Source organism: Chelonia mydas, chromosome 11, assembly GCF_015237465.2.
Source record: "Chelonia mydas isolate rCheMyd1 chromosome 11, rCheMyd1.pri.v2, whole genome shotgun sequence".
Classification (NCBI taxonomy): Eukaryota; Metazoa; Chordata; order Testudines; family Cheloniidae; genus Chelonia; species Chelonia mydas.
In genome coordinates this window covers 40,294,834-40,308,593 of record NC_051251.2, presented here as the reverse complement: position 1 = coordinate 40,308,593, position 13,760 = coordinate 40,294,834, and the positions used below count along the sequence as shown (strand labels likewise).

Here is a 13,760-nt window from a genome sequence, read left to right as displayed (position 1 = left end):
GAGCAGAATCTGGCCTTACCCGTGGCTGTGTCCCCTCTCCTCCCTTCCCCCCCGAGTGGTGAGACTGGTGGACCTTGCAATCATTTCAGTAGAGTGGAGAAAAGAGAGATTGCAAGGATTGAAATAAAGAGCTGATGGAGAGGGATTAACTACATCAGTGTTAGACCGCATATTTGAAAAATTGAGGTGACTTGGAGGAGAGAGATGGTGAAACCGTTGGAGAGACAATGTTGTGGGATGTGTGTTGTGGGTTTTCTTGAGGATAGCGGAGACCAAGGTGGGCTTGCATTGTGAGAGGAAGGAGTCAGGGGACAATAATAAGCTAGAAAAAGGGTTAGGAAGGGAATGAGAATGGAACAATGCAGCAGAAGGGGTTGGAATGGGCTCACTGTGGCAGGTGTGGGAGACTAGGGTCAGTGCTGGCAGGGGAGGAGGCAGGAAGGCGCTCACAAATGTTAACTCAAATTGCTAATCTCTGAAGTAAAATAAATGTTATAAAAAATCAGATTTTAAACAGCAACTATAAATTCCTTCTCAGTTACTTAGCTCTCACTGTCTGTGTTGTCTTTTCAACTTCATTTGTGATGATGTCTTCCCAGGCAAACAGAACCTGAATTTCCAATGTAAAATCACCCCAGAAAAAATACCGTACTTTTTTTTTTAAGGGGTGGGGGTTTGGAATCTTTGAGCCTGCCCCTTTTTGCTTTATATGAAGTGATTTTAAAAAAAAAAAAAAGCACAAACCCACTTTTCCTTACTGTGTCTTCCAACAAATTTTTCAAGTTGGATTTTGGCATTTTAAAGGTATTACTGTGTCTGGGGTGAAGAGCAGCTTTTTCACCCATTAGCTTACGCAGCTTTGTTTTATTCAGTTCATTGAACCTCCAAGAATTGTATGTGACTGTCTTAAAAGACACTTGTTAGATTTCTGCAAGTTGTTTTCATAGGTAGAGGTTTTCTCAAGCTACTAAATACCGCAGATGATTGATCTGAGTTCAGCAACATTCTCTGTAAAGGAAGCGGGGAAGTAGGAATACACACTAACTGCTGTTATTATGTACTATTTATGCAGCTGTATCAAGGGAGTCAGCAGAAGATTAATTTAAAACCGTTCAATTTGATTTTGTTATATCACTCATTGGAAAGTCTCAGATGCTCCACTTTTTAAGTGCCACATGAAACTTACTATTCACAACAACAATACAAAACCTAGGCTACCCATCTCCTCCGCTCCATTTATCAGCAAGGCGACCATCTCACATTACAGTTAAAAAAACTGTAAATGATCTTCTACAGATTTACTCCCTTTATGTCAGATGTAAGGAACTGTACAATTTCTTGCAGCTTCCGTAATACTTTCTTGAAACCAGAGTAACTAAACACAATTTCTCTTAAAGGCTCTGGGGGTTTCCAGCCAAAATGACCGAGCCACAATAAAGAAGAAAATTAAGGATATTAAAAAAACACAAGAAAAACTGGAAAAACAGAAAGACAAAGTTCAAAAGAAGGAAAGAGAAGTTCGCAAGAGTGGCAGAGTGGTAGCCGCTGTAGAATCAAGCTGTTAAAATGATTTAGTTTTATTTTAGCACAGACTTACTTCATCTTGAAGAAGTGCAACAAAATTGTATATAATTGTACAATTGAGGAGGTAAAGTGCAACAGTTTAACATGGTAGGTTATTTACTTTCTGTATTCCCTCCCCATTACATGTTCCATTAAAATGAAATAGTGTTTTCAATATTTTTATATCTAGTTGACTCTGCCTGTACTAACAGACAATAATTTAACTTTCTGCCTTAAGTACTGTGCGTGCTTCTATGACTGATATGTAAAAACACCATATGCGTGAAATTTCCATTGAAACTTATATGTTTGTGGAAAGTGGGATGTGACATTGGGGGGGGGGGAAGTATTAATTCAAATATTAGTCAACTCTTGCAGTTGACTTAAACTATAAATATTGGGTTTAATCTGACATGGACAATAGAAAATCCTGTCATCAAGTTAAGTGTGACACTGTTTAGCTGTTGCCACTGATGTTGTAAAGTGAAAAAAATTAAGTTTAAGAAAACAGCAATGTCAAATTTATTTAAAAAAACAAAGCATGTATTTCAAATTTAATGAATTGTTTTCTTTAAAATCTTGTTTTTTCCCAGTGGTCCATTTTTAATTCAAAATTTACTGTAGTCATATGCTGCTTTTTGAATTTCATGTGTTGCAACTTACTGAAAGTAGTATGTAAGTAGTTTTCACAAACTACTTATGCTAAGCATAACACTAAATTCTGTCCATAAGCTACACTATGGGGTGTTGGAACAGGGTGTAAACATAAATAAAAGATGATTTTTTACATATTTTTCCTAAATAATATAGTTTTATAGTTTTATGCTATGAATAAGATCAATTTGCAATGAATATTTCTCTTTTCTACTCTCTACAAGATTTTTGGGGACCAAATTTATGTATTTGCTAATTTTAAACAATACTGTTTTTCCATACTTAAAATACCAAGATGAGAACTGTAGAAAAAATTTATCAATGAAGCACTGGGTTTCTGCATTGTATTTAATTGTTCAATTGTAGACTATAGACTTTCTTTTTAAAGGAGGATTTGATTCTTGGAATAGTTTAGAACATGATTTGATATGTGTTCTTGTGTAATTGCATAATAGCTTGTAGAAATATTACAAAAGCACTTCCTTAGATTTTTTTTTTCCAGAAAAATAATGGAATAAAAATGTTAATTCCATCATGGAGTGGAATAGAAAATTACAAGATCTTGGAATTCTGAATTGCTAATTTGAATATTGCAATTATGTGGACCAAGTTCTCCTTTAAATGTATGAATTAATGTTTTTTATTTTTAATTAAATGATCATTTCACTTCTGACATTTCTCAAGTGTTTAAAATACGGAAGATTTCTCTGAAATTCAGAAGAGGAAAGGACTTTGTGAAAATGCACATTCACTCTACTGATTTTCAAATAAAATGTAAAGTTCATATTTCTATTAAATGTCTTCTCTATTTTCAGTTCTGGGTTTTAATTAAGAAAAGCAGCTTATTTTTAATTCTTGGGAAATTAGTGAATTTAAGGTAGATTCCTGGCATCTCGTCAATCAATCAATTTCCAGAGGTTCAGTGGCCAGAGGAGTTCTTTGTTGCTCGTAAAAGAGGAGAATTTTTGTCTGCTGGGACAGGTTGGTCAGAATTTTAGGGTGGTGCAAGACCTGCAATGCCAGGCACTGTTTCCCCCCTCATCCCTGGGTCCCCTCTTCCTTGTGTATGTGAGGAATGAATGAAGGGCTGATGGATGGAATGGAGGTTATTGATGTAGTGTCCTAGGGTTTTTCCTTCTACCAGCTCCACAGCATCTGAAGGTTGCGGCTATTAAGCTGAGTGCTGTATCTAGGAGGATACCTGAATATTAGTTTCAAAAGCCTGTCTCTGCAGTGCTGAGGCAGTTGAACAGGTGCAGATAAGGTGACTGGTTGTGATGCATGAGTTACTCTTTGAAAGAGAACATCCCTGCCTACCACAGCCCCTGGCACTTGAGGCCTGAAAGGGTTGGATGACTCCTTCGAACTTTTTCAGTCCCCAATCACCCAAAGAATAAGTCAACTGAAAGTCTGATTTTTATAAATTGCATTAATGGACACATTTATTGCTTCAATATGATAAAATAAAAAATTTCACATTGCAGTTTCACACACAAACCAACAATTCTAAATATAAATAGAGGGTTTAATCCCAGTGTTTCAAGAGAGTATAACTATCCATTTCACTATATCTGCAACCAGTTTGTTTTCTTTTGATATTCAACAGCCAACTAGCAATAAGTGATTATTTTTCAGTACAGTAATGAAGATGTGTATATATAAAATCAATCTTTTGAACCAGCTACTGTGGTGAAGTAAATCAAACATAGCAAGTCAACTCTCTTTACTCTTACTAGGAGTAAATACTGCACACTCTGAAATTTACTAAACAGTTAATTTCCACCACAGCCAGCAGAGGAGGAAAAAACTATTGAAATATCTATATTGGAATAGTTTGCTTGGGGCACTGACTTTTTTTTCCTAATAATCAAAAGGTATGTTAAGCCATAGGTAGCAAAGATACAAGCAAAGGTTTCTACTTCAGTAATTCCACATAAAAACTCTTGTATTCTTTGGATAGATGTTCATTGCAGGCAGACTGTTATAGTCTGTTAGAATGATTTTGCATATTTGTTCTTAGACATTACTAAAATCAGTTCAATTTAATTCTTAAGTGGAAGTATGATTAAATATTTCAAAATTTTATACAAATTGTTCTAAAAAGTTCTAACATGTTAAACAATTTGGTTTTTAAAATAAAGTTTCAAAACTTATATTACTTTTAGTATTAGGCTGTCAAAAGTGACAGTTGCAAACATTTAGCAAACACTCCCCTCCTTTATATAAATTTTGACCCCATTCCGCAAACCCTTTCCTGCCTGGATTCAGTTGCAGGATTGGGGCATTAATTTGATTACATTGTATTGCCTTTTAGGCACCTATATACAATGGTGATGTGCCACACAAACAAAACTTACCCTCACAACACCCCTATCTATCCTCAATTTACAGATGAGGAATTCATCTGAAGTCATCCCTCACAAAATAGAGGACTATAGCATACTTACCGTTCCAGCTTCTTTCCCTATCTATTCAATAACAAGAAATCATAGGGTTGTGATCAGGCAGACCTTTATACCATCCCCTGCTCGATTTTGACCTGGTAGACTGCTGAAACATAGTGTGTGCTTTCTGGCACATGCACATCTTTCACCCTCATCTTATAGAGCAGTTAAGGATTGGTCATCTGAGTTAGGCGCTGGGACTGCAAGTGCTTCTCTGCAGCAGTCTAAGTTTTTGGGGATATGAGAATTCAGTGGAATGTACATGCATGACCTGGCATTGTTATATGGGCTTAAATAGCCGGTGTGGCCAGCAGCACAGTTGAAGCTATCAACACTGTTGCATCCCTCTCTAAAGAGAGCTGATATACTAAAATATTATAGGAAAAAAGAGCATAGCAAAATAAAGTTGATTTTTGACATTAATTGCACCCTTTAAATACACCTGGTTAACTGGTAGGTCCTGTTGTCCTACTATTACACTGATATGCTCAGTAAAGATGCAGATTTTGCAGTAGAGTTTCTGCATATTAGTAGTTACTGCTGTCACTTAATATATGATCCCAGAGTTCAAGGCTTTACCAGAGTGTCAAAGCCACTGGCTACCCACAAGTGGTATTTGGACATTACCTGCAGAAAGAGAGAGGAAGACCTGCAAATCTTTACTGTAAACCCTCAGAAGCTGCTATTTCACAGTAAGTGTAAGTATGCCAACTTCTGTTTCTCATGAATTTTCAGTACAGTTCTCAGAAGACCCATAACTGGTATTTTATACCTGCAATGCATTATAGCAGAGGCAGCAGTTAAGATTGGATTTTCAAAAAGAAAGCTTCATTTTGTAAAATAAATGATTTCCATAGCTGATAAACAGTATAGGCAAATACAAGTACAACTTGAGAATAATTTAGTGTACAGCTGTTGCCTTGCCCCTCTGAATGCATCTACTACTAGTAGTATGTTCAGATTCACTGATTTCAGAACAAAGTAAACCAATACATGATTGCCTGTTGGAGCTTCTGTACTTAAATTCAGATATTTGTTTCTAATTTTGCTAAATTTATTCAGGTTTGTAAAGTGCTTTTGAGCTCCTTGGCTAGAAGATGGTAGGAAATGTGAAAGGTTGCATAATGGGTTTTATAAACCTTAATGCTTTAACTACTTTAATGTTTCATATATCAGTGTTCAGATCATTTGAGAACTTCATCCAATGCTCAATACAAAGAACTGGTATTAGCAGTTCTGGCTAGCTGCTATTTCAATAATGCTTCCATTAGGAGAGTTTAAGTTGTGTGAAATAAGTTACCCTAGACACTGTATAAAATCTAAAATTACTGCTCCCAAGATCTAGCTACAGAAGTAAATTGGAAATACACCCGTAATTTATTCCACTTTGTATTTCTTAATCTACATACTTTGTTTTAATTCAGTTAATTCCTTAAAGTAGTATAGGAAAACAGTTATGGACTTCAACTTCCTATTATTTCACATAAAGTATCTGAACCATGTTTGGTGTAAACCTGCTAAACAATCCCTTTGCAAACAGACAACAAAAACATGTTTACTTTTTCTGGACTGTTGTACAATTATATACTGCGGAATGTGGTCATGTCCTTTGGTTCACTGCTTGGCACACACCAGTCATCTGCTTCATGGTTTTCCACATAATGTTTCCAAACTGATTTGTTATACACAGGGAGCCTTTCGATTGATTCTGTTGATAAAGCCTGTAAAGAGAGCAGAAGCTATAGTGAAGTATATTTTGTTGAGCATATATTAAACTTTATTAAAACTACAAGTTACATTAAGACTAATATCAAAAGGTGGTAAACTATACCTTTATGTAGATAACTGCATCTGTACCATAACCCTCTAAGGAATATAGTTTCAGATCTCCTTGGAAGTACTGTGCGTACAGACGTGATATAGGCAAACCATAACCAAATCCAGCCTGATAAAAAGCGGGTAGCGGGGACAGATAAAAGCACACTTGAGTTAACTGCATCATCTGCAGACTGTCAGCATAGTAGACCAATATCTGCACTTCTTAATTTAGAGGAAATCCAGCTAGGGTCAGCATATTACTGGACATGTTAACATTTGAGAAAAGTAATCACTTATATAAGATCAGAGAGGTGGTGAGGACTCCAATCTTAAGTATTACTCCTCCATACACCAGTGTTTCCAAGTTTCCCTCCTTTCCTACCCATTTACCTAAAAACATTCCTAGCTCTTTGTGGGGAGGGGAGAGGACTGCAGAGCCTGGGGACTGCAAAAAGTAAACCCTCCCTCTGAGGGCTGCCATACAACACCGTATTTGGTGCTGTTACTTGCAGCTATCCCAAGGCAAGAGCATTAGTAGAAGTATTCTGCCTTGCTGCAGAAAATTGGATGACTATCTCTATCCCCATGGAGCCACTAGTCTGGCTGTTGCTGATCTTGAGAAGGTAGAGACTTAAGACAGAGATGTTATGAGTGCCAATGAAAGGGCAGGTGGCCCAAGAGGCAACCTCCTTAAATTTGCTTGTGGCCTACACTATGAAAGTCTGACAAACCCCTGTCCTAAATAGTTAACAATTAAATACTGAGCAAAAGTTAAAAATATTATGCCTTTCACTTAATCACTAGTTAATTTGCGCAGTATCTCTGGAACCAAATAACTTGAATTAAATCTGTTGAAGCCACGAGGAGTTTGCAAGGACCATGGGAGTAAGCTCTTTATCAGCACGACTACATGCTATGTACTTTTGTTCTTGTCAGGATTGAACGGCTATTTCACTCAAAAAGACAAGTGTGGACTTGATCCAAAAGAAGGGGCAGTTTTACAACCAGAAGTTCCTAAAATCCTAAATTAATTTCTATTCCTAAATTAATTTCCTTTTCTACTCTGCTTCCAGGACCTAAGTTCAAAGTCCTGTACTCGCCTAGAAACAGATTACAGTAACTCTACAACAGTTCAAGAAATGTCGCTCCTTGTTCTCTCCTTCGGCGCTTGAAGAAACAGAATTTCAAACTCAAATTTTGGTAAATATAGTGTTTTTCTTATTTACCATTAAGGCTACAAATTCTGTTTAATGCTGTAAGAGTCTATAATTTTTTTTTTCTTTTCAGAAAGGCACTTTTAACACCAGAATTGCTAGACTACTCATTTATCTCCAAAACACGTAGTAGTGCAAAGATACAGGTAATTTCTGCCTTCCCAACTATCAACCATATTCAAGAGGACAAAGTAAAAAAGGCTTAGAGACCAGAGGTGTGGCTCGTGATGTCTCAACACGGGGACGTGGTGCAGTTGAATACATATAGTTGAACAGTCCGTCAATTTTCCTCATAGGAACACCGCCACCACGGTCGCTTATCTACAAAATGAATGAACACACTATTAACTTTAGGTTCCTGTATATAAAAGAGAACAGAGAAACAAGCTGATTTTCATAAAGAATAAAGTCCAAAGAAAGTCTGAAGACTATACAATCTCAAGTTGTCCTTATTAAATCATCGCATCAGACTTTATAAAGAAAATCATCAGCTGATAAATCACAGCAATATTATACACACAAAATCCCAGCTGAGGTTAATGACGTTTCCCAAAATGCTGTCTCCAAAAGCACTGTCCACAATTACACAGAATTACTTAGGCTATGTCTACACAGCCTGCAGCAGTGGGCCTCCCAACCCAGGTTGACAGACTCAGGCTCACACTACCGCACTATAAATAGCTGTGTAGATGGTAATTTGAAGTTACGGCTTAGGCTGGTGCTCAGGTTCTGAAGCCTAGGCTTCAGAGCAGGAACTGTCTACACTGATAACTTTAGCACAGAGGCACAAGCCCGAATTTTGACATGGGTTGGGAGGTTCATTGCTGCGGACTGTGTAGATATACCCTTAGAAGCCATACACCCCACTTACACGTTTTGCACTGCTTTTTAATTCCTTCTAATTTCTAATCTTCATGTGGAGGAAGTTAGGTTCAGTAAAAGTAAGCAATGGCCATGTCAATGGAATCCTAAGGGTGCAAAGTTCTCAGTGCTTTAGCCAGCACTTTAGGAACAAAGATGCTACATAGCAGTGCAATGTATTAGTACTCATTTACTACTAGAGCAAATTTGAAGATTTGTTTCTACTTATGTGAAGACAAATTCTAAGGAAAACCTATACGCTGCAGCCAACCTTGAAAATCCACCACTAATCATATAAGAGAAATGCTGCCCTTAAAAGAAATATCGGCAAGGCAAGGCCTACCATAGGCAGGCTTAACCTGTGCTGGACTTACTTTATTCCAAACCTGTTCTGCACCTCACTCAAGTAGTCACTTCCACCTGGTCTGGATAAACTACAAATCTGGCTATCTTTCGTTCCTAAATTGGCACTTTATCCTTGAACAGGAGCATGGTTTATTTACATTATAGCTACAAAAAATAATAAATATGTTGAAAGGTTAAAGTGATGTCACAATCTCCCATTCACATGAGACTTGTGACAACTTTATGATGTTTCCACTCATCACTGACCCAAGGCCTGAAATCCCACAGAGGTCTTATTCCGTGCACAATACATTATCAGCATTGGTACAAACTTTGTGTCACATCACCCATTCATAATAAAATATTCCCCGCAGGTTCTGAACTAACTATTTTCCATCAAACTAATTAAGTATCAAACAAAGCAGTTACCTTCACAGTTAAATCCTCATTGCCTAATGTGACATGTACTTGAATTGGAGGGTAAACGCTTCGATCAGTATAGCGTTCCATTGTGGCTCTCATTGCATTCTGAGAAATATTTAAAATTAAAGTAAAATAAGTAGTTTTAATCAAATCTTAGATTTGATTGTAACTTTTAAATTGTGCTGTTAAAATGTCAACTTAGGAAAACAGTTTTATGTGTGCCCCTATATAGATTGTATTTCCATTTTTGCTTCTTTGTACTTGTATAAAGATATAATAAACATATTTCTTCTTCAAAAATATTTCCTGCTTGCTTTTTACCACAGGAATATCAAGTCTGGTCTTGCCTGGTTTTGCTACAGTCTTACTGGGGGAGACTTAGATGTATATCATGAGCTAACCTTATTTTAATGGGAGAGGAGCTGAATTCTCACAGAAACATCTTCTCTCCAAGGATTAATTAAGCCATTGGAGTTGAATACCACCAACTGTTAATAAAAAACAAAGTTTTACACAGTCTGACTATCCCTCAATCATCACCTATCCATCTTGTGTGATGTCTTAAATTCACTGGTTCTCCAATCAGAGTCAATCTGAAAAAAAATTAGTAGTCTACAGGCCTATGAAAAAGTGTAGCTTTAGTTCTGAATTGCTTTACTAGTGTGATTTAATTACAGCATGCATAGGTTCTGTATGTTAGAAAAGAATCTGAAGAGATGTGGCTTGATATAGAAGTCTTAGTATTCCTGTATGAATGATTAAGATACAGGACACATTTTCAAAGCCTCTGATTTTACACACAGTCATTTGTGTACAAATGATAAGATTTAGACATCTATCTACCTGATCTGTGAGTACAGTCAGGAACTTAGATGTCTGAATCTTGCAATTGCAGGGACAAATTTGCAAGTTGTTTAAAAATTAGTTCAACATGTCAAATACACACCTCAGTACACAAACATGCCATGCAGATTTTGTAATCCTACTGTACAAACCTTAAAAAGTTCAAAAACCATGTGATACAGATGGGATGGTACATATACTACTTGCATGGGTTGTCCTGATGATTTTGCTGAAAAAGAAAGTAACCCAATCAATTAGACAACATACTGGAAGCCCACTGTTAGTTTTGGTAATATCCAAGTAGTTCAAACAACCAATAGAATCTGGTTTTGTTTTGGCTGTTTTCACTGATAAAACACAGTACAGGGAAATGAAAAAAAAAACTGAATAGAAATTATGAAAACATTTGTTCTGAAGTCCAAATCCTGCGTTTGTGATGTCATGATTAGTTGTTGTAGAGATTGAGTTGTCAGAAACAAGATTATGGGACACAATGAGTGCAGAGCCCTACAACTTCCAGGGAATGGGAAGAAGCTGAGATCTTATTTGAACATATTTCTAGTAATAAAATTGGGAAGGGGAAATAATTGTTTTTAAAAAGATGGTCTTGAAAAATTGTCACACTTTACAATAATGATTAATTACACTGCAGTTACATTGCAATTACAGTGTGATTCAACTGTGGCCACGCTTTATGAATTTAATGCCTGTAATTAACACTAATCCATAAAACCAGCTGACTACATTAAAGCATAATTACCGTGTAGCAGGACCTTGCATAATTAGTGTACCTAAAATCTAAAAATATATATTCTAAGTATGAAACATAGTAACAATAAGTAATTAAATCACATAATATAATAAACACAATTCCAGTTATATTCGTTAGTGATAATGAGTTATCAAAAACCACAAAGGAGTGAGAGCAGCAGACTAAGAACAATGGACTTAAAAAAAGCAGACTTCAACAAACTTAGAGAACTGGTAGGTAAGGTCCAATGTGAAGAAAATCTGAGGGAAAACGGAGTTCAGGAGAGCTGACGGTTTCTCAAGAGAACAATATTAAAGGAACAACCGCAAACTATCCTGATACAAAGGGAAGATAAGAAGAATAGTGAGACACCAATAAGGCTTCATCAGGAGCTTTTAAGAGACCTGAAAAATAAAAAATAAAAAAATTTTTTTTTATTTTTTCCTCCAAAAATAGAAATATGGACAAATTGCTAAGGAGGAATACAAAAAACAGCACAAGCATGTAACTACACAATCAGAAAGGCTAAGTTACAAAATGAGTTACACCTAGCTAGAGACATGAAAGGCAATAAGAGGAGGTTCTTTAAATACATTAGGAGCAACAGAATGATGAAAGTGTAGGTCTTCCACTTTAGAGGGAAAGGAGAGGTAAAAACTGATGGCATCAAGAAGGCTGGCGTGTTTAATGCCTATTTTGCTTCAGTCTTCAAAACAAAAGTTAATGGCAACCAGATACTCAAAACAATATTAATAACAAGGGGGAAGGAATGCAAGCCAAAATAGGGAAATAACAGGTTGAATATATCTAACATATAAATATTCTTTAAATTGGCAGGGCCTGATGAAATTCACCCTAGGGGACATAAGAAACTAATTGAAACAATCTCGGAACCATTAGCAATTATCTTTGAGAACTCCTGGAGGACTGTTGAGATCCCAGAAGACTAGAGAGGGCAAACATAGCAGCTATCTTTAAAAAGGGGAACAAAAGAGGACCTGGGAAATTATAGCCCAATTAGTGTAACTTCAATACCTGGAAAGATACTGGAACAAATTATTAATCAATTTGTAAGCACCTGGAGGGTAACAAGGTTACAAGGAATAGCCAGCAAGGATTTGTCACGAACAAATCATGCCAAACTAACCTAATTTCCTTCTTTGACAGGGTTACTGGCCTAGTGGATAGGGCAGAAGCAGTAGATGTAGTATATCTTGATTTTAGTAAGGTTTTTGATACAGTCCTACCTGACGTTCTCATAAGCAAACTAGGGAAATGGGGTCTAAATGAAATTAGCTTAAGGTGGGTGCACTACTAGTTAAAGACCATACTCTAAGAGTAGTTATCAATGGTTTGCTGTCAAACCAGGAGGGTGAATCTAGTGGGGTCCCACAGGGGTCAGTTTTGGGTCCGATACTATTGAGTATTTGATTTAATGACTTGGACAATGGAGTGGAAAACATACTTATAAAATCTAAAAATGACACCAAGCTGGGAGAGATTGCAGGCACTTTGGAGGCCAGGATTAGAATTCAAAACAACCTTGACAAACTGGAGAATTGGTCTGAATTTACCAAAGTGAAATTTAATGAAGACAAGTGCAAAATACTTAACTTAGGAAGGAGAAATCAAATGCACAACTACAAAATGAGGAAGAACTGGCCAAGTGGTAGAACTGCAGAAAAGGATCCGCGGTTATAGTGGATCACAAACTGAATATGAGTCAACAATGTAACGCAGCTGTGAAAAACGCTAATATTCTGGAGTGTTGTATGTAAAGCATGTGAGGTAGCGTCCCTCTGCTCAGCACTGGTGTCAGTACTCAGTACTAGAGTACTGTGTCCAATTCTGGGTCCCACACGTTAGGAAAGATATGGACAAATTGGGGAGAGGCCAGATAGCAACAAAAATTATAAAAGGTTTACAAAACTTGTGAGGAAAGGTTAAAAAAACTGGGCATATTTAGTCTTGAGAAGAAAAGACAGAGGGCACCTGATAACAGTTTTTAAATAAGTAAAGGGCTGTTATAAAGAGGATAGTGATCAACTGTTCTCCATGTCCACTGAAGGTAGGACAAGAATGAGCTTAATCTGCAGCAAGGGAGATTTAGGTTAGATATTAGGAAAAACTTTTTTAACTATAGGAGTAGTTAAGCTCTGGAATAGGCTTCCAAGGAAAAGTTGTGAAATCCCCATCACAGGTTTTTAAGAACAGATTAGATAAAACACCTGTCAGGGATAGCCTTGGTTTACTTGGTCCTGCCACAGTGCCGGAGGCTGGATTTGATTACTTCTCTAGGTCCCTTCCACCCCTCCATTCCTATGATTGTATATCCAAACTGTAACTACACTGTAAACTAGTGTGATTTATCATACTTCGTAATACAATCAAAGTTTCTAAGAGGCACCTGCAGCATTTAACATGCTTTTCTCTACAAATATTTCCAACCCTCAGGCTAGGAGTATGGAAGAGAACATATTTTACCTTGACACGGAATGGTAAACTTACCAAAGTCAAAAGAATAAAACTGGTAAGTGCTTATAAAATATAATTAAGGCCTCACTTTTAGTCCAACCTTAATCAGGCTTTCCTTCGTGTGCCCTCATTTTTGCAGGCATAAATAGGGGGTGTATTTTTGCTCATGCAATTATTTGTAGATGCAATTTAGATCACTCCAAATTCTTGTTAGCAGATCTGCCTGAATTTACTTTTAATAACTTCAGAAACATTGCTGTTTGGATCAATTCTACCACTATATTTTGGATGAGCTCAAGTAACTTTAATACACGCATACATGTGCATGTTTCTGTACACTAGAACCTCAATTTTACAAATGCCAATCTT

The 13,760-nt window shown here is 36.7% G+C and overlaps 2 protein-coding genes across 17 annotated transcripts in view; one reads left to right on the top strand and one right to left on the bottom strand.

Moving 5' to 3' along the window:
• The window catches only part of LOC102941946 (neurabin-1-like), a 93,622-nt gene extending 84,000 nt beyond the window's left edge, over nt 1–9,622 (top strand). For 8 of the 9 annotated variants that reach the window (XM_037912184.2, XM_043525498.1, XM_043525499.1 and 5 more), the window contains one exon: nt 1,398–3,009. In XM_037912184.2, coding sequence (XP_037768112.1) covers nt 1,398–1,565 — 168 coding nt within the window. In that variant the 3' untranslated portion in view covers nt 1,566–3,009. Of the gene's footprint in view, nt 1–1,397; nt 3,010–7,552; nt 7,680–7,766 lie in introns of those variants that run through there. The other variant, XR_006284948.1, reaches the window with a different exon arrangement.
• PDK1 (pyruvate dehydrogenase kinase 1) overlaps nt 1–13,760 on the bottom strand; it is a 44,413-nt gene that overhangs the window by 11,729 nt on the left and 18,924 nt on the right. For 3 of the 8 annotated variants that reach the window (XM_037912191.2, XM_043525506.1, XM_027822959.3), the window contains 5 exons: nt 10,318–10,394; nt 9,329–9,427; nt 7,904–8,014; nt 6,493–6,606; nt 3,632–6,382 (listed from right to left, as the gene is read on the bottom strand). In XM_037912191.2, the coding sequence (XP_037768119.1) occupies nt 6,242–6,382; nt 6,493–6,606; nt 7,904–8,014; nt 9,329–9,427; nt 10,318–10,394 (542 nt within the window). In that variant the 3' untranslated portion in view covers nt 3,632–6,241. Of the gene's footprint in view, nt 1–3,631; nt 6,383–6,492; nt 6,607–7,903; nt 8,015–9,328; nt 9,428–10,317; nt 10,395–13,760 lie in introns of those variants that run through there. The other 5 variants (XR_006284950.1, XM_043525505.1, XM_037912193.2 and 2 more) reach the window with 4 other exon arrangements.